This window comes from Castor canadensis, chromosome 1 (genome assembly GCF_047511655.1).
Source record: "Castor canadensis chromosome 1, mCasCan1.hap1v2, whole genome shotgun sequence".
Lineage (NCBI taxonomy): Eukaryota > Metazoa > Chordata > Mammalia > Rodentia > Castoridae > Castor > Castor canadensis.
Genome location: NC_133386.1, coordinates 172,075,342 through 172,099,575, shown reverse-complemented (window position 1 = coordinate 172,099,575; position 24,234 = coordinate 172,075,342). Strand labels below are relative to the sequence as shown.

General features: G+C 38.4%; 1 protein-coding gene across 13 annotated transcripts in view; it reads right to left on the bottom strand.

Moving 5' to 3' along the window:
* Positions 1-24,234, bottom strand: part of Cd44 (CD44 molecule (IN blood group)) — an 83,427-nt gene that overhangs the window by 5,872 nt on the left and 53,321 nt on the right. For 5 of the 13 annotated variants that reach the window (XM_020184499.2, XM_074044413.1, XM_074044430.1 and 2 more), the window contains 10 exons: positions 22,399-22,506; positions 21,825-21,941; positions 19,059-19,187; positions 17,245-17,373; positions 14,259-14,345; positions 12,406-12,495; positions 11,333-11,539; positions 8,820-8,882; positions 5,235-5,306; positions 3,103-3,181 (listed from right to left, as the gene is read on the bottom strand). In XM_020184499.2, the coding sequence (XP_020040088.1) occupies positions 3,103-3,181; positions 5,235-5,306; positions 8,820-8,882; positions 11,333-11,539; positions 12,406-12,495; positions 14,259-14,345; positions 17,245-17,373; positions 19,059-19,187; positions 21,825-21,941; positions 22,399-22,506 (1,081 nt within the window). The remainder of the gene's footprint in view (positions 1-3,102; positions 3,182-5,234; positions 5,307-8,819; positions 8,883-11,332; positions 11,540-12,405; positions 12,496-14,258; positions 14,346-17,244; positions 17,374-19,058; positions 19,188-21,824; positions 21,942-22,398; positions 22,507-24,234) is intronic. The other 8 variants (XM_074044406.1, XM_020184493.2, XM_074044445.1 and 5 more) reach the window with 8 other exon arrangements.

Sequence of the window (24,234 nt, the reverse complement as noted above, 5' to 3'; positions counted from 1 at the left end):
GTTAACAACTCCAAAATGGACAGTATGGGTATGGAACATGGCCTTCGAGAAAGGAAGTATAATGGATGGAGCTATTGTAGAGGGTAGAACCAGGTCAAGTGAGCACAGATTACAGTGAGCTGGACTGTCACATAAGAGAAGAAAGACATCACTAAGTCATGGAGATTTATAGAGGGGACCTACCAAGCAGAGGGTGCATGACCTTCCTCTGTGTTTACAGGAAGTAGGAGGATTCCCATCAAAGGTAGGGCTGGGGAGGCCTGTTCTGCACAGTCAGCACAGAACCATCCTTTAATCTTTTCTGTGCTCTGAAGACTTCTTTGAAAAGGTCCCTGTGTCTTTTTCTCACAGAAAAAAGACACATCAGATAAATTCAAGGGGAAGGCATCTAAAGGCTGCTTCTCTTGGGCCTCCTCCAGTATCTACCAATCCAATTGACTCCTAAGACAATTTTCTCTTAAAGAGAGTGAATTAAGTACAGTTGGCATGGAGCAGCTATAATTCAAGGAGTTTGGCTTCATGAAGAGCACCAAGGAAAGCTGTCATGGGTGTGGCAGAAGTAGGAAAAGCTGAAGAAATCATGGAACCACTCCCTACCCCATGAGCATTTTTAAGTTGCTGTGACTTGCAGTGCACTTTGTCAAGGAAGCCCTGGGTCAATCCTGCACATCAACATCAGTGACTGACACTTTTCCACTTTTGTTCTTTTCACCATAATTTCTAGAGCAATGTGGGTACTGAGGACGTGCTCAATAAACAGTGGCTGGCTGGAAGGAATTTAGCAGGCCTAGACTGCCACTAATCCTCAAGATTCTTTTAGGGAAGGGACATGCTCTTCGCATTTTTTCTCTTCTTCCCTATCAGTGCTAATGCTAATAGTCAAGGGAGCGATGCAAAAGATGTTTGCTGTATAAATGGATACCGTTTTGGAGGTCCCATTTCTAACCAAACTTTCTTTGATGAAAATGGGATTCTGAATCTTTCTTAAATGTAAGGCTCAAAGTAAAAAGGCCCCCGCCTTATAAAAGGTTTAGAAATGGGCTGTCAGAATTAGGAACATAGTACACATTAGGGGACTGCATAATTCTTAACCACCCTTTAGCTGCGTGGCAAATCTGCTTTCAATTATCAAATCAGGACACAGTAATTTATGGCATCCAAGCAGCTACTTTCCCAGTGAGATACTCCCTGTGCTGGATACTGCCTGTCCCTGTTTGCCTGTTGCTAGGGTGACTGCTGATCTTGGGAGGAGAAGGAGGGAGGCCATGAGGTCCCTTCTCTGCTGCTGACAAGACAGGGAGTGACATGGGAGTTAAGCAGCCACAATGTACAGACTCCAGCTGCTCTTGGGGACAGCTGAGATGCTTGTCAGAAGGCTCCCCACATCAACAACATCAGGCCAGTGTTTCCATGGTAACATATGTGAAGCCTATGAAGTGTCCATATGAGCAGAACTGATACATTCCAGGGCCTGGAATGAAGTACTGATTTCAAACAATAGGAAATTCATATTTAATTGAGGAAAAATAATCCAAAGGAAAACAAGGAAGCTGAAGGGAAGTATAAAGACTCTTTGTAAGACTTCCTCAAGTCACATTACTTAAATTCAACTTAAAAAAAGTCTTTTTCCATTTAGCCAAAAGAATCCATAAGAGGTCTTTCAGACTTTTTTTCCCCTCGTTTTTGTTTCTTATGTGATCAGCTTTCATTATGCACTCGTAGGTATAGATAGTAACACAGCTATTTGAATTTAATATAGCACTTCTATTAATTTGGACCAGAGTAGAAACAGCTTTGTTTGATTTTTTTTTTCAGATAATTAGAGAGACTGCAAAGACTGTGCTCAGCAACAGAATTAGTTGTTGCTTTCCAAAAGCCAGCAGCAAAGTCTTCTCCCAAACTGAGGGGCATTTTCTGGCCTACACTACAGGTAGCCTCACTTGGAAATAAGACTCTGACCTTTTAAGAAACAGTCTCAAAGGACATTTGCAAAACTTTTAATGATCCTATGGATATATTCAGGGAAAAATGATGAATTTCCTAGTGTCTGGGGTAGGAAATTTAGATATACTTTTGGAATACCATTGTCAAAGTTCATTTCTTCCATTGTTAGAATAATTCTTTGTCTTCTGTTTACTTTAGGTAGCATTATTTCTGGAGCCTACTCATGGCTCAACCAGGCATATGCATGGCACAAATAACTTTCAAAACACTAAGCCTTGGTTGAAGTAGGGAGAGAGAAGGGCCTTTCAGGATATGGAAACAGTTGCTAGTCCTAAGGAGCTGACTGTCTTTATTCACTTTCCTACAGAAAGTTTATCATCATTCTACAGACCACACTGTTAAGGAGTTTTCTTAGGCTATAACATGAATCCTTTCAATTGCAGCTTCCAGCAAACAGAAAATAATGTAATTACAAAAAACAGACAAAACCAATGCCTGCTTTGGGTAGTGGTTCTGGAAGGTTCCATGGGCCTCAGGCTAAAAGGGATGACCAATCCCCTTTATACAACATTTTGTGAGTCATGAAAGCACTTAATGCATATTTGCTTAATGAATCAATGAATGAGTATGTATTTATATGCCTTCTAGATACCATATTCATAAATTTTAACAGATAGAGTCTCACAGGGGTTTAACTGAAGAAATTAAGAACCATAATGTTTAACTACTACTTAAAAGTAGGGTTCTAAAAAACTATTTTCTTCTGAAAATGCTTTCCTTGGTAGACTAAAGCAACATATCCAGAATACATTTGTGATCTAGCCAAGCTAGGGGCATGATGATATTTTTTATGTTCTTGTTTTTCATAAATGCCTTAGCTTAAATGGTAAAATAAATATATATTAAGCAAATGGGTTTTTTTTTTAGCTGTGGTAGAGGTCTAAATAATCACCTGTTTCTAAAGAACGGGACAGAAAAGGGTTTTGTAAACTACACCACACAGATGAAACCCTGGGCTCTTGTTAAAGTGCAGACTGATACAGAGAGTCCAGGGTTAGGTCTGAGACTGCATTTCTAACACTCTGAGCACCAAGAATAGCAGGCCTAAGTTTACGCGATGCCCTTCAAAGTTGAAGGCCCCAAGGGGCACTCCCTTACCTTCTCCGACTGTTGACAGCAACACAAACTGCAAGAATCAAAGCCAAGGCCAGGAGGGATGCCAGGATAATAAGCCATTCTGGTGTGAGTAAACCAAAAAAGACAATGTGTGAGCTTCAGAAATGTCCTTTGTAAAACCAAAAGTGCAATTTAAAAATTGACTGGATCCAAACAAGAACATTCTTCAGCGCTGAGATAGGTCTGACCAAATGATCAGCCAATATATAGATCATTCTGAAAGAGTTGATTTTTCTGTAGGTGCTTGTTCAACAGGTCTCTTGTATTAAGCTAGTATCATCAGGCAGGATTTTCAGGTTCCACATGTAGAATGACTTGCTGAAACTTGTAGATTCCTTCAGTGCAATATTATTAAACAGATTAAAGGAAATTTATGCTTCTCTTGTAAGCAACATTCTTTTCCTATAAAAGAGCATCTGCCTTATACTTTATTAAGAAACCAAAATGGAGGTGAAATTCTAATGGGTGGAGCAAAGGACTCTGGAGAGTGGAAGGGGGATGAATTTATGGAGACTTATTGAAGGTCATTTGACCTCTTGATATAGCCTTCAAAATAGGCTTTAATGCAGTGGTTATATTTCTTACAATTTACAGAGCCTCAAAATTAGCTGTAAAGATGCTCATTACCATATTACATAAAATAATAAAAGTTGGAGACAACCTAATAGTCAATGGTAAGGAATTGGTTAAATAAATTAGGTGATATCTATAGTTTTATGTACATCACACAGGAGAAAGTATTTAATGACATGGAAAGCTGTAGTCAACCAGCAAGGACTGTTGACCACACACAGCATGTATATCATAATCCCATTTTTGTACATAAATTACATAAGAAAATGACAGAAAGAACATATATTAAAATGGTGCTTCTGGATGGTGAGATAATTTGTTATTTATATTTTTATCAATTTGGTTGTATTTTCTAAAATCTCTTCAATAGTTATGTATCATGTAGACTAATGACATATTATTCATGTGAGTCTTTAACAGTATTAAAACTATGACTTGGCAAGTTGAATCGACTCAGTTGTACAAGTACGTAATGAACCAAAGCTTGAGAAAGAAGAAAGGTGAAAGTCATTCATTGCTCACTTCTCTTTGGAAGTTTTGGATTCTTCCTACTTTCTGCTGGGTACCACCTTTGGCTTACTTCAAGGAAGTGGGAGGCTAACAGATGGTAGCATTTCTGTTCTTCCTCTGCCCCAATTCTGGCCCTGGTCTCCAGCCCTGAAATGTCCAGCATTCCCTTCACTAGAGCTGGAAGAATCCTCCTGCAAGATTCCAGCTCAGTTTGTCCCTCTCCTCATCTACCTGCTCCCTGGAAGTCCCCACCCCACCCCACTCTGCCTTTCAGTGTGCTGGAGCAAGCAGAGGCAAAGGGGCAAGGCACACATTCTATTCTTTTTCCCCAAGGGAGACTTGGATTGGCAACTTCTAAGAGGGAAGAGGTAAAAGGGTAGTTTACCACCCTTCCTTTGTATAATGCTCAGTTTTTGACCCCAAGTCAAATGAAGAATTTGCATCAGATGCCTTAAATCTTGTTGCTCAGGAGGGCCAGACATCCCAGCCAGGTATTACTGCACATATAATGTTTGCTGGAAGGTTTCTTCTGGCTGGATCAGTAGACTATTCCTCAAGAAAAAGTAGTTTGGGGACCAGAAGAATGTTTTCACTTCACCTAACACAAATGGCCTTTGTATCGCTTCCCTGTTTATAATGTGAAAAGAAAATTACAAGCTTCACCTCTCAGCCCAGAAGTAAAGAGGTTGGGATAGGAAGACTGCGTGGGACATGGAGTCCTCTGGGATTGATCATTTGGGAGAGAAGCTTTAGTAACTAACAAGGCAGGTCTTTGAGGCAGGCCAGTGACAGGCCTGAATGTGAGTTCAGCCCACCTGTTGGGCCCAGTGGACCCAGGAAAAAAAGTGTTCTATCCTTTCTACCAAAATAAATATAGTACTGTTATTCATCCTTAAATTGCAAACAGAAGGCATCAGGTTCAAGGATGGGCATTTAGGAGAATGTATTTTGATTTAGACTCTTACTCCTTTTGGGACATTCTGAAAAACTTGCTTTAAACATGTTGTTTTGCTTCACAGTTTGAAACTCACCTGGAATTTGGGGTTTCCTTATAGGATTGGAGGTTGTGTTCTCCCCACCTTCTTGACTACCACTTGAGGGTCCTAAGGGAAAAATAACATGATCTTTCAGCCCACAACTGGAATGCAAAAGCAGGAGTTCCTTCTAGAGCACCACATGGGGCCACACTCTAACACCTGCATCATTGAGAAGCTATTTATACATTCAAGTGACAGACATTTAGAAAGTGTTAGACAAAAGATAGCGTCCCCTTCCAAGTTCAGTGTGATTAAGATAAGACTTGGAAATGTTATTTCAAGTCAAGAAACCTGAGGATTCTCAGAGCAGTGTTGGGCAGTGTTTAAAAAGACTCTGTGCTCTAGAGCTGGACAGCCCTGGGTTCCAACCCTAACACTGCCTCTTGCTAACAACATTTCCTGGGTCAAGGTACCCTCTCCAAGTCTAAGTTTCTCACTTGTAAAATAGGCATCATAACAGGACCTACTTCATCATCTTTTTACAAAGGCTTAAAGAAGTACACAGTAATGCTAGTTGTACATAGTTATTATTTTCTATGTTTAATTTAGGAACTTGCTACTCAAAATGTGACCCTTAGACTAGCAGTACAGCTTTCACCTGGGAGCTTGAAGGAACATAGAATCTCAGGCTTCACTCCAAACCTACATAATCAATCAGCATTTTCATTTTTATAAAGTCCCGAAGGTATTCATATGCCCCAGAAAGCCCAAATTGTGTCTAAAAATCATATAGAATAACCTCATAGAAGCAAGGCAACATGAACACCAAAAAATAAGGGCTGGGAGAAGGGTGATGGCCTTTTATGTCTATGAACAATCACCATATTAGAGTCCCTACTAATTTATGAGCCAAAACACTAAAAAAGAAAATAGGGAAGTGAACAAAAAGTCCCAAAGTGGAAGGAAGCTTTGCAAGATAGAAAGTTTACAAGTCAAAACCACAGTTGGCTTATCAGAATAAGGAAGGCATCACATTTGAAATGAAACTTCTAAGACATCTTGCTAAGAGACTTATCTAAAGTAAAGCTTTGTTTTTTGGGGGGAATGGGTTTGTTTTTGTTTTTTAATGCTTCCTCCACCACTTGGAAAGCAAAGTTTGAAAATATTTTACTAAAATGAACCCTTTTCCCCTAGTGAATGGGAACCTGCTATAAAATCCTGAAGGGAAAAATAAAAACAAAAACCCAAAACTCTAGGGACATCTATTTGGCTGGTCAATTGATGAAGATGGTAGGGCTTAAATTACAAGCTTTTCTTAGAGAGTCAAACATGGGAGTCTGCATGTGATGTCAATGGTTATTTTGGGTAAGATGGCTCCTGTTTATATAATTTAACGTTCTTGCTAAAACTCAAAATGGAGCAAATTCTTACCAGATGTCCTGCTGTTTCAACATACCCCACCTCATTTTCACTGTGACCTTCTACTTCATAAACCTCAAAGAAATCCAAGGCAATTTCCCTAGCTGCCTGCTACTGTCCTTGGTCATTGGCAGGTTTTTGCCTACACAAGTCATGGGATATGTATGGGCCATCTAAACTGAAGATCTTTGGCCTTGGAAACCTAGTTTCACTGGTCTTTTTTTTTTTTTTTCCTGACTCATAGCGCCTTTGATATTTGAAAGGGAGGCCATTAGTAGATCATAATCTCTTTATTTTGATTTTCTGAAAAAGTGCTCCCAGCAAGGAAAGACCTGGGTGTGTGCACAAGATGAAACCTCCTGTTTGAACAATAGACACCTGCACAGGAGCCAAACAAAAGAGACTAGCAGCCCGCCCACCTGATTCTCACTTCAAGCAAAAGCCAAAAAAGATGGGCAGAAGATAGCAGATCTTCCTTATGCTCCAGAGGTCCACAAATTTAGCAAGGTTAGACCAGCCAGGAAAACAAGCAGGGCACTGAGCATTCCCATTGGGAGACAAGACCCAACTTGAGACATGTGCACAGAAATCATTCAGTTGGCTTCACTCAGAATGGTAGTGGAGGACAGGCTTCTCAAAATTTATTATGCATACAAACCACATGAGGGTGGAGGGACTTGGCTAAAATGTAGATCCTGATTTAGTACATGTAAACAAGTCAGAGATTCTGCATTTTCAATATTCCTATGTGATGTTTTTGCTGCTGGTCCAAGGACCACATTTAGAGTGACTAGAATCTCCTGGTTTTAGATAGTGGCCTTTTAGTAATAACTCTCCACTGTTTTCAAAATACTTTCACATTCTTGATACCTGTGTTCCTCATAAGAAATTTAGGAAGTAACTGAGGCAGGTAATCTGATCTTTTCACTAATAAGATTGAGGCTGGGAAAGGTCAAGTGCCCTGCCCAAGGACCTCTGTGACCCTAAGACTTCTATTTGCAGTTCTGAACATTTGTAATAACCCTTATATCCTAGTACGCCTACAGAAAGGGTTATTATCAATATCCATCTTCGGATTTGCTTTAAACCTGGAGGCATCCCTTGCCCAAACTTGAACGTGTAGAGAAGGATGATAATTGTCACCTGGATTTGTAGTGCTTTGTGGGAGACTCTGGTCAGTAGCCCAAATACAAGAGGTCAGAAGTGAACCTGCCCGAGGCCAGACTTTTTCTACCTGGAGTAACATTTCCAGGGGTGTGACTGGAATCAAGGCCAATAGGAATCTATTTAACAATGCAAGCCTGTCAATAATTATGGTCATTATGAGTGCTTTCTCTAGACCATGCTTATGAAAGGCAATCAGACTCCTGAGGTTGAAACTTGGCTCCACCACTCACTGGTCATATCAGTTTGGCATGGGATCCCAACTGAGGCTCAAGCCGTCTCTGAGCCTTAGCTTCCTTATCTGTAACACGGGTATAACAATAGTACTTATACATATCACAGGATTTGTAAGTTAATTGAATGAGTTATATTAGATGAAGTCAGAATTCACTGAGACTGACTCTTCTTGCCCTATAGACACAGCAGCTCCAGATGGTCAAACCTAATCATATAAAGTGCTTTGCTGGTACCCAGTAAATTCTCCAATATTAGCTACTGTACCATGTGCCAGAAATTATGCTAAGTGATTTCCATGTATCTTATCATCTAGTCTTTAATCCATGCCCTGTGACAATTAGTATCCTAAGTTTATGAGTAAGGAAATTGAACCATAGACTCTTTAAGCATCTTGTTCAGTTTATATGTAAAGGAACTGAGATCAAATATAGGCTATTCTTATTTCAAACCCCATGCTCTTAGTCAATAGGGCATAGGGCAATGTTAAATTGGGGCCCTGCTTGTATTCTTCTTGATCTTCTCAAAGGAAGATTTTTCTCCAGACCAGTTGCTCTCAAAAGTATAGTCCCTGTCCTAGTGGTATCAGCAGTACTAGGTAATTTATTAGAAATACAAATGCTTGGGTTCTGCCCCAGACCCACTGAATCAGAAACTCTTGGGGTAGAGCTCAGCAATGTGATTCAATAAACCTCCCCTGGAATTGTAATACATGTTAAAAAAGGATGAACCACTTCTCTATAGACACTGACTCAGACTTCATCAGTAATCATCAAGTTCAATGATTAGGGTAATAAGTGACTAATGTGGTTCCAAACTCACCAGCTGATTCAGATCCATGAGTGGTATGGGACCTCCCACTGTTGTCCACAAAGTCTCTGTCTCCTATAATGAGCAATGAAGGAAGGTCAATATTGTGTAAGAGCCTTGAATGGGTCGATGATATTAATTACTGCTAAGTGGTTAGCCCACTGATGAGTGGGCTAGAGATTTCACTGAAATTAAGGAAACTGGACAGTATAGGCCATCAAGAATGATCATAGAAAGTGCAGTTTTGGTAGAAATCCAAGAACTGTGGCAAAGAATACTCTAACAAAATGTTACAATGCCATTGCAGGGCTGAGGTTGGAACTAGATTAATAACATTACATAAGGATTATAAGAATTGGGTTATGAGGCATGTGATCACTGGAAATGGTGGTATTCTGGCTCAGGGCCTGAGATAGCTAAAGAGACTTCTCTGAGGCAGGAAAATGGTTTGTAATAAAAGAATGCATGTTTGAGTGAGGTAAAGACTTGAAAAGGAAAGGCAGACAATTATTTACAGGGAAAAAAGGTCAAAAGTCAATGAAAAAAAGAAATGGTGAAGTGATAACATGTGAATAACATGTACCTGGTATTACAATAAGCTCCAATTAATATTTTTCAAATGTTAAGTCTGTATTTTCAACAACAGTAAATATAATCTCATTTTCTCAAACATTCATCACCAGAAAGCTTTAGGATGCAACAAATTCATTAGTCGCTAAAATCTAAATTCAAAGTTTAAATGTTGGATTCAACATATGGAAAGTCCCTGGCATTTTCCCCTCTGCATTTTTAAAAATTATATTGGAATCTTAAAAACAAACACACAGAACAAGGTTTCATAAAGTTACTATAGTCATCCATCATGAAAAATAAAGAATATACAGTCCTATACATACCATTTCCCTGATTAGGAAAGGCAGAGGTGGGTCACTTGTAATTGCTGTCATAATTATATTAAAGAGATAGATCGCTTTGTTCCTTGGCTGATGGTTGGAATAACAGAAAATAGCGGTGACTGAAATGCCACACTGATAGTTCCACTACTGAAATCATCACCACCAATCACCATATTCACCACCACCAATGCCACCATGATTCCAAATGTTTAGTTCCTAACATTAAGCAAAAGATTGAGAAAAGGGCACAGGCAGAAGTATGCTGATGTGAGGATGAAAATCAGATCATTTGCCAATCATTAAATTCATGTAGAGCCATGACAAATCTGTCCATACTATTACCTTTCTTATGCCTATGTAGAAGGGATCATGCATTCATGGATTTTGTAGAAAGCATTTTATTTGCTAACAATAGGCTTCATTAAGCCATATAGGATATAATAACTGTTAAAACTGCCGTTCCAAATTTAAATCCATTAAGTTGCAGAATAGGCCTTATTTTGCCAAGAGAAACCATGCAGTACTCTAAGATTCATTCCTTCATAAGCCAGCTGAAATTGGAGGTTTTAATAAGATAGAGCAGAACCATGCTAAGTAAAACATTAAGGAGTGAAAGTGGACTTTATCTTGCAAAGATTGCTGAGGTCAGTATTTTTTAAATTATTTTTCTTGAAGGCCTAGGGTAGGCGACCCAAAGAAAAGAGGCCGAAAATGTGATATTCTGGATTTTTCCCCATTATGTTAACCTGAGCATCACAACTGCTCTGTTTTACATATGGGATTCTTATGTCTTTTTTTTTTTCAGTTGGATGGGGTGGGGGGTGTCACTGCTACAAAATATATGTATTTAAATTCACTAATCCTTAATATGTGTTAGTGATTGAATGGGACAAAGCACTTGAGTAATGGCACTAGACAGGTACAATCAGTTTCTAGTTTCTTAGCCCAAAGTGAGCATTTTTTTCTTCCCCTTTCTTTAGTGTTAATTTCTTAATACAAATGGAGAAACAAAGAAAAGAAGAGGACTGCTTATCTGAGAAGAAAAGTCTCATTCAGGTCTGTGTCAAACTCTTTACCATTATAATAAAAGAAATTAATCCTGTTCATTAATAGTAGACTAAATCATGAAGTTTTAAGTGCATCAAAACTAGAAAAGGTTTATTTATCAGCCCATCACCAAAAGTAAGGTTGATCGATCCATCACCAGTAGAAGATAATTACAGAGCAAAAATATAGCACATGAAAATTAGTCACATTTTGGGTAAGACTTTACTAAATAGGCAGCATGTATTAGTTGAACCAAATGAAGTTGCAAATGTTCAACTATTTTGATTCATAGAAATACATAATTTCATATGGTTCAACTTGATATATCACAGAATGAGGATTGAGACAAACAAAAAAAATTCTCCATAACAACCAAGCCACAAAAATAAGTGGAAAGTACACTGGAAAATGGAAGCAATATTTATCTTAAATAAAACCAAGTTTATAAGCACTTGAATTGATGGCCAATGATGAAAACTATTTCCATGTCACAACCTAACAGAAAATATTCATTGTAATAGGAAAATATATTTGATTTCTCTTTATAGCAAAAGCAAACCAGACAACAAATGGCCAAATTACCTGGTAAGGAATCATCAACATTAGAGTTGGAATCTCCAACAACAGTAACTTCTGTTTCTTCAAAGGCCCCAGTCTTAGCAGGGGTCACTGGGATGAGGGTCCTGCTTTCCTTTATGTCTGGGTAATGAGAGGTATAACCTTCCAGTGTAGTAGTGGTGTCGTCAGGAAGATTTCCACCTCTTCTTCCACCTCTGCCATCACTCCTATCTGTGTGGAGGTGAAATCAATGATAAACCCATACCTATAAATCCTCACTCACCACGTGCTTGTCTTCAGAATGTGTAATTGGTGCAAAACCTTTCCACTTGTTATCCAACGACAAAAGCAAATGATGGTGAAGTTTGTCATTTTATTGAACAAAATGAATATTTTGCAATACCACCTGGACATCACTCAACAGAAGAGAGATTTTGGTGATCCTGCTATGTAGAAGAGGCATTTCTTGCAACATCTTCCTAAGTCTTTAAGGCAAGCAGTATGCCACTATACTGCAACCTCGAAGTCAACTCAAGTACTAGAAAATCTTGAGCGAGAAATTGGATCCACATTTGATGAAGTGGAAGAAACATCTCATTGGGTTGAAAGATAAAATTATGTGGCCTGCAACTGGAATAGCAAATGCAAGATTTGAAAGATCCGAGGCTACTAACTTATTCTTTCCTTTGCAGAAAGGCACTACTTCTTAGTCATCAGCACCGTAGAGTTATAGTCCAGAGGACAAACAGGAAAATAATATCAACAATACAAGGCATATACAGAGTGATATATAAGACTTTTATACCAATTAAAAATTTTATGTAAACACTCCACCAATTTTTAAACAAGTTGCTAACTCTAGAGATTAAGAACTCCGACAATTAAGACTAAGCAATAAAAACACTTAATGACAATGGCTTCTAAGAGGTCTACGTAGCAGAAAAATCAGAGACCACCACCAGGTGCACCTTTTGATCAAAAGTAATAGTACAATACAACAGCCAACTGATGTCCCTCCACCAAAGATACTATAAAAGCACCCATCATTTATTGATTTTTATTAGTAACTGAAGCCAACTGAGCTTTATAATTCTTACTGCTAGATGGCAGAGTGGAAGTTGTTGGGTGTTCTTTATCTTCTTCCATTTCTCCTTGTGATGTAGAGAAGCTCTGAGAATGACTTTGCTCTGTTTCAATGAGGGATGAATCCAATGTTAATTTGGAGCCATGATACAAGTCCTCTGTTATCTGCTAACAGGGAGGAGCTGGCTATAGTATGTCGGATGGACAAGTGCATAGGAAGAATATAATTTGTGTACATTATTGTACCTTATTGATAGAAATACATAGAAGAATTCTTTGTTGCCCCTCATTGGCCCCTTTCTCTCTCAGTGTAACCAATAAAGGTAAAGTGCCAAAGTGAAGCCTTGGCCAAAACTTTGCCCACCTTAGACCATTTTGACCCCACTGTAGCATTGCTTCTGGTCAACTCAGGAAAACCAGAGACATGAAAAAGGAATGTTTGAATTTTTTTGTTCCTATCAACCACCAAGAGCACCTAACTATGGATTAAGAAGTGAGACTATAGGGAAAATAACACTATGTAGTATACCTGTAGCTACAAAAGAGAAAAAAGTCCATCTAGAATAACCTGCTCTAGCATCTCAAAGCAAACACCAGTAAACACATAACTTCCTTCTAAAGACCATTAAATTTAAGTTCCCATTTCACTCTATTAGATTTTTAGTCTCATCTGTGGTCAGGAATACTCATCACCAAAGAAATGCTTGTCTGGGCAAACGAAGGCTTTACAGTGACATGTATCAATTTGAGGCTGAACCATTACTCATATCTGAAATCTCTTTGACTGTTTTGAGTTCATTTCTTTCGTGTTCTTCCAAGAAAGGTACTGACCTCTGACTCGCAGGTGCAAACACTCCATAAACCACACCCGTAAACCATGTCCACCACCAAATAAGTATCATAACTAGGAGAAAGACATTGCACCAAATCCCAAACTCAACATCAGAACAAAAGCCAACAGTAAAATAAAATGGGAATACAAGTTCTTCATTGGCAAGGGCCATTCATAGGCTTATTTACATCTTCTTTGATGCTTAACACTGTGTTATTTATATTGCTGACAATCAACACACGCTTGCTGATTTTTTCCTCAGCCTAAAGGGATCTTACAAAGGTCTCTGCCCATTATGCAGCAAGCAGTGAAATGAGGCCTTCTTCATTCTGGATTTCTTTCATATTCTGCCAAGAAAGTATAAATGATTTTAGGCTGATCCCTAAGCTATCGTTGGCCATATGGTAAAAATTAAGGCTATTAGAAATTTCACATTGCTTCTCACCAGGTGTTTGGTAATAGAAATATTAGTGAGTATTCGTTTTTCGTTCCAGGGACCCTACCACCTTCAATAATTGTCAACAACATGACTTGCTTCTACTCTGTAGGCTAATGTGACATCCCTGCTCTCTGATTATTGGGTCCTAAAATGCCTTTTCACAACTGTGAAAGCAATCCTTCTGTCTTTATGAGAGGCAGGGTGGGAATCAAGAGATGGTCAGTTAAAACACAGAGAAACCACTGTCTTAGTTGTGGTCTTTGGTGTCATTGACAGACTGCTTAGAGAAGGAAAATTAAGCTGAATGGAGTCTCAATCTGTCACTCTGAATCTCTCTCTCTCTTTCTCTCTCTTTCTGTCTCTCTCCCTTTACATAAAGTCACTGAATCTGGAAGGCATAAGAATGAAGGTAAAATCAAGTTTAAAGAACCCCATGAGAAATAAAGAATAATGAGGACGGACAACTTCACACCTTGACTGAGCTTAGCCATATAGCAAAATTCCACACCATTCCACCACCAAATTCTGTATCTCAGCCAATATGAGCAAGATCTGAAGCAGAAAGACAGATCAACAAAGGGGCTGTTCATCCTTACGAGTTGTCATTGAAAGTCCTGTCCTGTCCAAGTCTGTGTTTGGATCTGCAGTAGGCTGAAGCGTTGCACTATGACTGGAGTCCATATCTGAAGGAATTAAATTAGTGTTATTGCTGTATTTCCTAAACCATCATCCAAGGGTCGTTTATGTTCTACAGCCAAGTTATTTTATACTCAAACCTGGTAAGAGGAAAGGAAGCACATACTGATTCATGTCTTCAGAATTAGGATAAGTTATTCTTTCTTCAAAAGAGTGTCACAGGAAGTAATTGGCTTTCATTTAAGGGCTGATATTTGTTTCTGCTGAGCCTAGAAAGATGCTACATGTGCACATGATGGGGCTCCCAAGCCTTGCAGAGAGACAGAAAGAGAACCTATGTGTGACTGTTCCATTCCACACACATGGTCTTTCTTATAGACACACTCAATCTGACACATGGAGAAATGACACTGCTCAAGCACTGTTTTTCCACCTCCCGCTCACCAGGAAAAAGAATATTTTTAATAGCCCTCTACCCTCATTTACTCCCTTTTTGATTCACAAAGTGAATATGCAAGTAAAAACATAAAACTATATACTACATAGATGGAGGCAATAGTAAGTATCCAGTAGCAAGAAGTAGGAAGCAGTAGATGTCATTGACTCCTTCTTCCCATAAACACAAATGTAAGGTGTCTTTGGAATTTAACATGACAAATGTTGAGTGGTGCAGAAATTTCACTGAAGTATTTTGAAATGCTGTTTTTAATAGTAATCATGAATCTATTCTCCTGAAATAACAAGCCCTGAGTAAAACAGAGGCCAAACAGTCCATAAACACCATCAATATTGCTGACTCTACAATTTAGTCAATCTACCCAGACTCTACTTCCTCTGGGGATATTTAATCAGTCCCAAATGACTCCAGCAGAAAGCGCTGGGATGTTGAGCACCTACATCTGCACTGCAGCCTTTACATGTTGAAAGAGCTCTGTAGGACAGAAATGTGTAGCTGACTCTATTATCCCAGATTCAAAGAAGAAGAAAAGCCAGCTAACCCAAACCACAATTCCAAATGGATGTTCTTCTGGGAAGTGTTCTACATATTGATGGGCTCTAATCACTTTTGTTCATCTTCCCCTTTATAAGTTGGATCCTTCAAGAAGTATCATGTCATTCTATAGTTGAAGCCAATTGTGTTGTCCTTGACATGTTTGGCCATGTAATGGAATCTCTTTTCTTCCTCACTATGGACATTTAATACTGATTCTGAGGTTCTTTTACTGGCTTGGTTTTCTACCATGGATGTCATTAGAGCCCCAGAAGCTATGCACATAAAAATATATGTTGGGTCTGCATTTGCCACTTCAGTAACTCAACATAATGGCCCCAACCTAGACATTTAAACTCATCTTTCTTAATGAAAAATGCATTCACTTACTCTGATATATTCATTCCTTAACTTTTCTTCCTTTACAGCCCTCCTTACATGAATCTCCTTTATAGAAAAATTTCCTCCCATTTCCATTCTCTGACTACCTAGATTTTTACAATTTTTCAAAAATTTAAATTCAATTCATCTTACTCTTTGGTGGGTGTGAGATCTTCTGAATTTCTTTAGTGTTTATTGTTGGTAACATTAATTTCACAATTTCTTACATTGTTAGATCTATTTTGATGCTACATGCTTTATTTTGTCAGCAAAATTTTAAGTAAGAGTATGGACTATGAATTATACCTCATTGTGTCTCTATATTACTAGATATTTAATACACATTGTGGTTTAAGGGATAGGTGATCACTAATAGTTGATTAAGATATAGTGAAGAGTGTTCTAAAGAAATGAAGCTATAGAATTTGTTGGCTTCACTTTGTAGATAACTTTTTTAGTCATCCAATACCAAGAGACATAGTCGTTGTGTTCTTAGAACTCACTTCAATAAGATTTTGTTATGCATATGCCTGGCAATTCAGAAGGTATATTCAAGTCCATGACTGAACACTCACAGCCCTATATTGACTGCTTTGATTTATTCCTCTTTTTGGAATGTTATATTTCTGTGATCAGGACATTTTGGTAAAAAAAAAAAAAGCCACCCCACTTATAGCTATAGTAAGAAACATGGATTCTTCAACTTATTTAATACGGATGTAAAAGGGGGGCATTATTTCTATTAAATCTTGATATTCCTCTTAGGTAAGCTGTTACCTGTTACAATAAAGAGAAATTCCTCTTAAATATAAAAATTGTCCAAATAAAATTCACAATCTTTGATTCTTGCAAAACTACAGTAATCTCTCTCTCCCTCTCCTCTCTCTCTCTCTCTCTCTCTCTCTCTCTCTCTCTCTCTCTCCCCCCCCTCTCTCTCTCCCCCTCCCTCCTTCTTTTAGTTATTCATAGGTAAATACATTGAAGGGTATTTAAGAAAAGAGGAATTCTATCTCATGTAAAAGTTACCCACCCAGTAAATTCACAAATATTCATTGAGGGTTAAGAATGGCCTAAATCCTAAATCACTGGTTAGCACATTGTTTCAAAACATGGCAAGAATAAACAATAAAACTTTCTAAGCCTTTTAGTTACATATTTGGGATAACTACTCAGCAATTTTTTGACCTGTAGCATTTTCTACCAAACATAAGTTATATCTTTGAGTCTGTAATGGAGATAATCACTGAATCCATCACTTTGTTTTTTGAAAACCTTGCATTTAGAAGTAAAATGGAAAAGTAATCTTAAGAATACCCTTTCCGGGGGTGGGGGAGATGACTTCCATTCCTATTAGCCTAGACTATTCTTTAGCCTTCCTGACGAATTCTTCCTCTCAGCCCTGGCCTTTATATTCAGGATATGCACATTACTTATACCAAGAAAACTAATTTTTGAAGAAATGTTAAGTTTCTTAGAAAAATAGTTTGGTCTAAAACCAAGGGCATATTTCTAGGAGAAAAAGTCACTTGGTTGATTCTAAAGACATAATATAAAAATATTTCAGAGTCCATTACCCATCCTTTTTCCTGTTTGATGATCATGTTCCATTGGATGTGAGACTGGGTCCAAGAAATCGGTCCAGAAACTGTCCTCTTGACCCTGTGTTGTCAATCTTTGAGTTGGATGGCTGTCGTGGGCTGAGGCTGTTGTGACCATAATGTTCAAGCAATCGTCAAAGTGTTAATTGACATTTAGCAATGGACAGATACCCTGATTTTTTTAAAAACAAACTTTATTTTCTAGACAAGACCATAAAACTATCTTCCTGATACTGAGGGCACAGAACTTGCATAAATGTCAAATGTTTTAGCAGCTTTGTGTTCATTTATGCTCATTTTATTGGCAATCAGCATGGGAATTGGAGGTTGTAAAGCATTAACAACATCTGCACTGGATAGAGGATAAGTGATAGACAACAAGAGAAGATGAAGAAGTAGTTCTTGACCCATGCTGCCACACCCCTAAAGGAAGAAGAACAGTATCCCAAGTGAATGATGTCACTCAAAACAACCTCATCCCAGAAAAATGCACAGTAGGCTAGTAGGAACTTTGCAAAGGAATCAGGTCATAGCTTCCCAAGTGGTAAACATGAAAGTAAATTCACTCTTCACAAAACATGAATGCAATCCATGAGAAGCATTATCTTTCAAAATGAGTTTATGGCATAAATGACACATGAGACTATTGCTCATGCCTTTGCTTCATTCTGTGTCAATGGAGAAGTATAAGTGGGAAAGATTACCATGGTAACCCCCCCTAGGAACAGCAAACCACCTAGCCAGTCACCACACATATGGTCCTAGTAGAAATTTATCCAGAAGTTGCCATGCACTGAACAGATATTTTGCGCTATATTTTCTATTGCAAAAGGAAACTTGGAAATATCCCCACTGACACAAAGTAAGAATGTGGAATTCACATTCTTTACAAGGCAGGTATCAATACTTCAGTCACACAGATGGAAGAATCATGCATAGGAGCTTGCAGAGCCAAGCTATCACCTGTCATCACTCAGAGATGACACAAGACTAGAATCCAATTTCTACAATCCCACAATTCAAGAATAGAGAAGGTGACTTGTTCATAAATCTGAGGAAAAGTTGTCCACTCAAGGAGAAATTACCAAATAGATATGAACATAAGGTCAAATCACACCATTTTTCTCATAATGTCTGGATCCATTTCTTCTAACACTAGGGTTCTGATAAAATTTTTTATTACAAGCCTAGTGTTTCATAAACCATGTTGTAAAGAGGGATTCATATTATACAGTGGATTCTTGTACAAAACAAAGAGGAGTATTTTATAAGATCAGGGACTCTGTTCCAGTCTCACTAGAAGAAGCCCAAAACTAGATCTGCAAGTGATTCACTCTAGGACAGAGTCCCTGTTTCTTTGTGTGCTTATATCCAATCCTGGTCAGGTAGTTTGTTAGGAGGATTTAAGGTTTGCCTTTGTATTTGCCAAAAGACAATTTACTAGGAAACCTAAAATTCTTTTCTTTTGGTGGTATTGGGGTTTGAATTCAGGGCCTCACACTTGCTAGACAGGCTCTCTACCACTTACGCCACTCCACCAGCTCTGTTTTGTGTTGGGTATTTTCAAGATAGGGACTCACAAACTATTTGCCTGAGCTGGCCTGGAACCATGATCTTCCTAATTTCTGCCTCCTGAGTAACTAGGATTACAGGTGTGAGCCACTGGTGCTTGGCTGAAGCTTAACATCTTATGACAATACCTTCATGGTCCTTCTGCTCAGTGTCTTCAGTGCCCAACATTTAATTCAAAAGAAAGTTGCCACCCATGTTTGCCTGTTACCATCCATTACCAGTTGTCCCTGCTGTTGCATGAGAGTCTTCTTTTGGTGTTTGGGGATATTCCCCATGCCATCCATTCCCAAACCACGGTTCTTTCTGGGTAGCTGTTTCTTCTGTTGTACTACTAGAAGGTGCCCAGGCTGTGAGAAAAATGTTAATTGTGAGTGATAATCATCCAATGTTCTTGCCAAAAATTCTTCTACATCTTTCCATTTTAAGGGCATAGATACATGGAGACAAAAGACAGAAAAAGGAAAGTAGCTAGGAGATAGTCCACTGACATTCTGAAAGGGAAATTAGAAATCAAATGGTCCCGTCCTTCTTCAGATGGGAAAACTAGCGTTCAATGAAGTTTCATTTGTTTAAAATCAGGTAGCCAGAGTGGAAGAGTGAGGACTAGACCATAGCTTATGAATTCACAGTATTATTTTATTTACTGTAGTCTTTGGCCTCATCTATCCTGTTGATAGAAATGTGGGTTGCTGTTTTGGTTTTTCGGTGGGACTGGGGTTTGAACACAGGGCTTCTGGATTGCAAAGCAGGCACTCTATCACTTGAGCCACATCTCCAGTCCGAAATGTTTGTTCAAAGAATAATATTTTTGCTCTAGTGATTTTGGAAAAGGAAATGTGTCATATAACCACTTATGACATCAGTATAGTAGAAGGATTTCTCAAAGGGGTTACATACAACCTGCAATCACACTCATCAGAAATACACTTGCAATAGATTGTTCAGCATGAAAGCTGTTGGGTGACTGGGATGTTAATAGACTGACCCATTACATGGTTATGTAGGGACAAGGAAAATTACTAAAATCACTTCTTAACAAAATTAAATCAGTGGAACAAAAACTATTCTAGCCAGTTTGGGGCATTACATAAGTAATCATTCAACTACTGTTTCAAAAAAGATAAAATGAGTGGAACAAAATTCCATCAGGGTTCTTCATTTTCATCCATAACAACTCATAGTGAATTTTTGGTTCATCAGCAAACAAGAGCCAAATTAGTTTTTGTGACTTATAATTTTTGTAACTCATTGTCTGAGAAAATGATGGGTGTGGTTTGACAACAGCAAATATATTTTAAAAATTTAATTTATCGTCCTCATTTTACTTTTGCATTGGCCAAACCATTCCTGGGATTAACTGGTAATCCAAAGGGAGAAGGGAAAAAAAGCCAAAACCTAAAATTTTATCTGCCAATGACTAAGTCACTATCTGCTGACAGATAATGAGGTTAGGAAAAACCCTGGATGTAATTACAAAAAAAAACGTGATATAATATTTACAGTTTAAATTTTAAAAATGGTGATTCCACACTTGCATGTGCAAACTCGCTCACAAGTCTACATCCCTTCTATCACTACTTCTATGAGTATAAAGTTCCTTTAAGCACACAGCAACTCCCTGTTATTTTCAGAGTAGGTAGAAATGGGTTAGCAGAATATAGAATTTCCATTGTAAAACATGATGGTTGACTCTCTTCTAGAAATTGTAATTTCTACTTGATAAAGCACAGAAGTCACCAATCAGAACTTTTGCAAGCATTGCTGCTGCTATCTCTTTGCCAAGTTCCATTATATCTTGATTCTCAACTCTCTCCCAGCAGGAGACCTTTGACATTAGGCCCACTAATTTTAGGCCTCTTAAGCAGCTTTCTGCTTAAGTGCAAACTGTTTAGAGTAATTTCTAAGACACACTGTTAGGACTCAAAAGGGACTGGCACTGAACCCTGTTCCAAAGAGACTTTGCTTCCTCTCCATGTCTTTTTCCAGAATACTTCTTTGTTAGCTCAACTGCTAATCCTTATGTATATATTGAATCTATTGGGGGTAAGTGAAGGGAGCTAAGTCCTGCTGGACTCTTTCAGAACAATGCCCATGACTTACAAACCTATGTCCTAAACATTTCTTTCGTTGTCTAAACACATCTCTTAAACTAGAGATTTCCAAGCTCCATTGGCTCCTAAAATAACTGCTTCCTACATTTTCCCTTTCAAAATATCCAAAGCTGTAGCTGAACCATAGTTTTTGAAATGCTACAAGCTATTGCCTCAAATAAAAGTTAACTTTATTCTAAATAAGATAGGGATCTTTCAGATGAAAGAAGAGTGCATACCTCTTACTTTAGTATTCTTATCTTATCCCATCCTCATAGTCCACTTGTGAGACTTGAGATTGTTTTTAAAAAAAAACAAAAACCTGAGATGTGTGTACTTAAGTTGAAATAGAAGCAAGGGCATCAAAGCCTTTCCCAAGTTATTCTGTTTGAAAGTAGAAGACGGGGAGCTGTGTAATTCAAATGGAGATGAGAACCATGGCAGTGCCATTCTATCATAGAGGAAGATAATGTGAAAGAAGAAACCTGGATTTATCACATATCTTCATAGAAAATAAGAATTCCAAAGAATTCCACTTGTCAAGCTTTCCATCCATATTCTATTACTAAGCACCCAAAGAATACACGCTGCACCATACATTTCCATAAACACCACAAACCACCCAAATGGAACCTCAAGGAATCTTTAACACACACACTGTATCCTTGATCTATTTTGTCAATATTTTGGATTTTTGGGGAACATGACAAATTGGCATTTTTCTTCCACTTTCTAAAGCTTGTGTGGATATTTGGCCCCTTTTCGGGCTCTGCAGATAAAGGAAATTACTGCACAAGAGACAGTAGATGTGGCCAATATCTAAAAGTATCTTCCCTAGTCTCTGGAATGTTTTCACTAACTTGTGTAAGAACTGCTGACCATCATCCTTCTTACTTGTTCTTGTAGAATGTGGGGTCTCGTCTTCTTCTTGATGCTCGTGGTGAATGAGAGGAGGCTGTGGTTCCATGGTCTGGTTTTCTCCATGAGCACTGGTGCCATTTCTGTCTATATCTGTTGTGATGATGTTAAATACACTGTGACTTTTTATCAACCAGCCTTTAATGATTCTTTTCTTCTATCAAAGAACATGCTATCTAACAGTTGTCGGCTTAAACACTGTCTTTGAGTACTATGCTCAGTAAGTCTGATTTCATTCGTCTTCCCATGAGAATGAGTGGGAATGAAATTTCTTCATGATGGTATTCCCCATAATCATTTTGCCAGAGACAGTCCCACAAACCATTCAAAGGTATTCATTTTTATAACAAAGAAACATAAAATATCTCATACCCAGATGGTATGACTGATAAATGACTCCTAAGTGGAATTGAGTATGGTCATGAAAGTTCACTAAGAATTTGTGATGAGAAATTAATTAAATTTCCCACTGTGTCCAGACGATTGACCTTTGCAGCAGCATAGGCATTGAGGGAAAAATATCTTTAATTAAATGTGCAGAACCCATTACCAGTCATCCTTGTCGCTGTTTGAAGTAGTACTTCTGGATTTGAATGGCTTGGTCTCCACTGGTTCCAATCCTGGTTCTGTTTTGTGTGGTCAGAAACCCTTGGAATGACTGAAAGTGTGATAATGATGATTGAAGCAATTAGGAAAGTGTCATTTCTTTTCTTCACCACTGCTTTTGCACATTTCTCCCTTCTGTAGTCTATACAATGAGTCATCTATACGAGGTTGTATAGATGGCTGTGTTGAAGCAGAAGGAAAGGAGAGAGCCTCTTCAGCTTGAATCACCACATTGTGAAGCATCTCACTGTCCTTTGCATTCTGTCGAGGATATGTTGGGGTTCAGAACATGAGATCTTCTGGAGAAAGTAACCAAAGAGGCTGTGGCAGCAGGAAGAACAGCTTTGAAAACACCAGCCCTCCACCAAGGATAACCAAAGACGTCAGAGCTTTGCCCATCCATGCAGACTGTAGCGGGCCCTCTAAACCTGAAAGCCCCAGGCATTCATAGCACTGCAAAGCATTCTATCTATAGATCCTCAGGCCAAAGGGTTCAAGTACTGAAAGTTATACTGTATTGATAGCTATTTTGTTAGAGAAAGAAACAGCCTGAACAGCCAGAGATTTGCTACAAATGGTTTTGAGAAAGAATCTGCACCTAGAAGAGCCATCTGGTTGAGCTATACATTCTTGAATACTTATCAAACACCTATGGTATTCTTGTCAAATACAAAACATGTCATGAGCAAGCCATTCATAGCCAATGAAAGAAAAACAGGATGGACACAGTCAGTAGGAAAAAAAAAAAGGCCAAAGATAACAAACCACCACCAGAATAATGCACAGAAGGAAAAAAGTGAGGTATACATCCACCAATGCCCTGATATCATCTCTCAAAATGTGAAGACTAGAATAAGATGTGCATCTTACCAAAGGATCGTAACAAAGCTTGAACCAATGTCTTTTGTGAAAAGATTATTTGCAAATCCATCTGCTTTCAAACTTAATTTTGACATCCAAATAATAGAAAACTATTTTGTAAATGAAGAAAATCAAGTCTAGAATCATTGACCACATTCTTAATTAGCATGGAAAAGTGGTAGCTAGCCCACCCCTCTAGAAGAAAGAGGGCATCCTGTTGAATCATACGCATAGGCACTCAGCCAAAATATGAACCGAAATTGGAAACTATGCCACAGAGATAAAAAATAGCAGGAAGTTTCTCCCTGGCGCCTGACCATACAACTCATTTGCAAGTTGGTCTTTTGAGGTTGCCACACAAAGGAGTTTCTCAAGTATCAAGACCACCTCTTCACTGGTAGGCAGACCTTCAAGGCTGGGCCACATCTTGAACTCAGGAGGACATGTAGATAGGACAGCTCTAGTGTTCTTGGTTCTTTGGTTTTCCTCCTGAAGTTACTAAAAAGAGTATAGACCAAGCTCTGCAGAGGTACCCAGTCCAAGGACTGTACCACTTAAAATTTTGTATACAAACATTCAAGTTTAACTTGAGTTTTGCTGTATCAATGCCATATACTCTGATGCTTTCAAGACATTAACTATTATTTTCTTTTTAGATCGCTACTTTCCCAGGTGCTGTTCATTTGGGGATGAAATTCCCAGGTTTCAGTGGGATGGACAGAACTGCTGTAACCTGAGATAACTCATGTAGCACCCCAAAATCTTTTTCTCTAAGGAAACACTGAGCTGTGATTCAGTCAGATTCAGGATCTGAGATCATTAGAGGTATGTTAGGAAACTGAGTCATTGGCAGAATCTTAGATCAACCTCTGTATGTTTTTAAATTATTAAGGGATATTTTCAGATCAATTTTCATCTC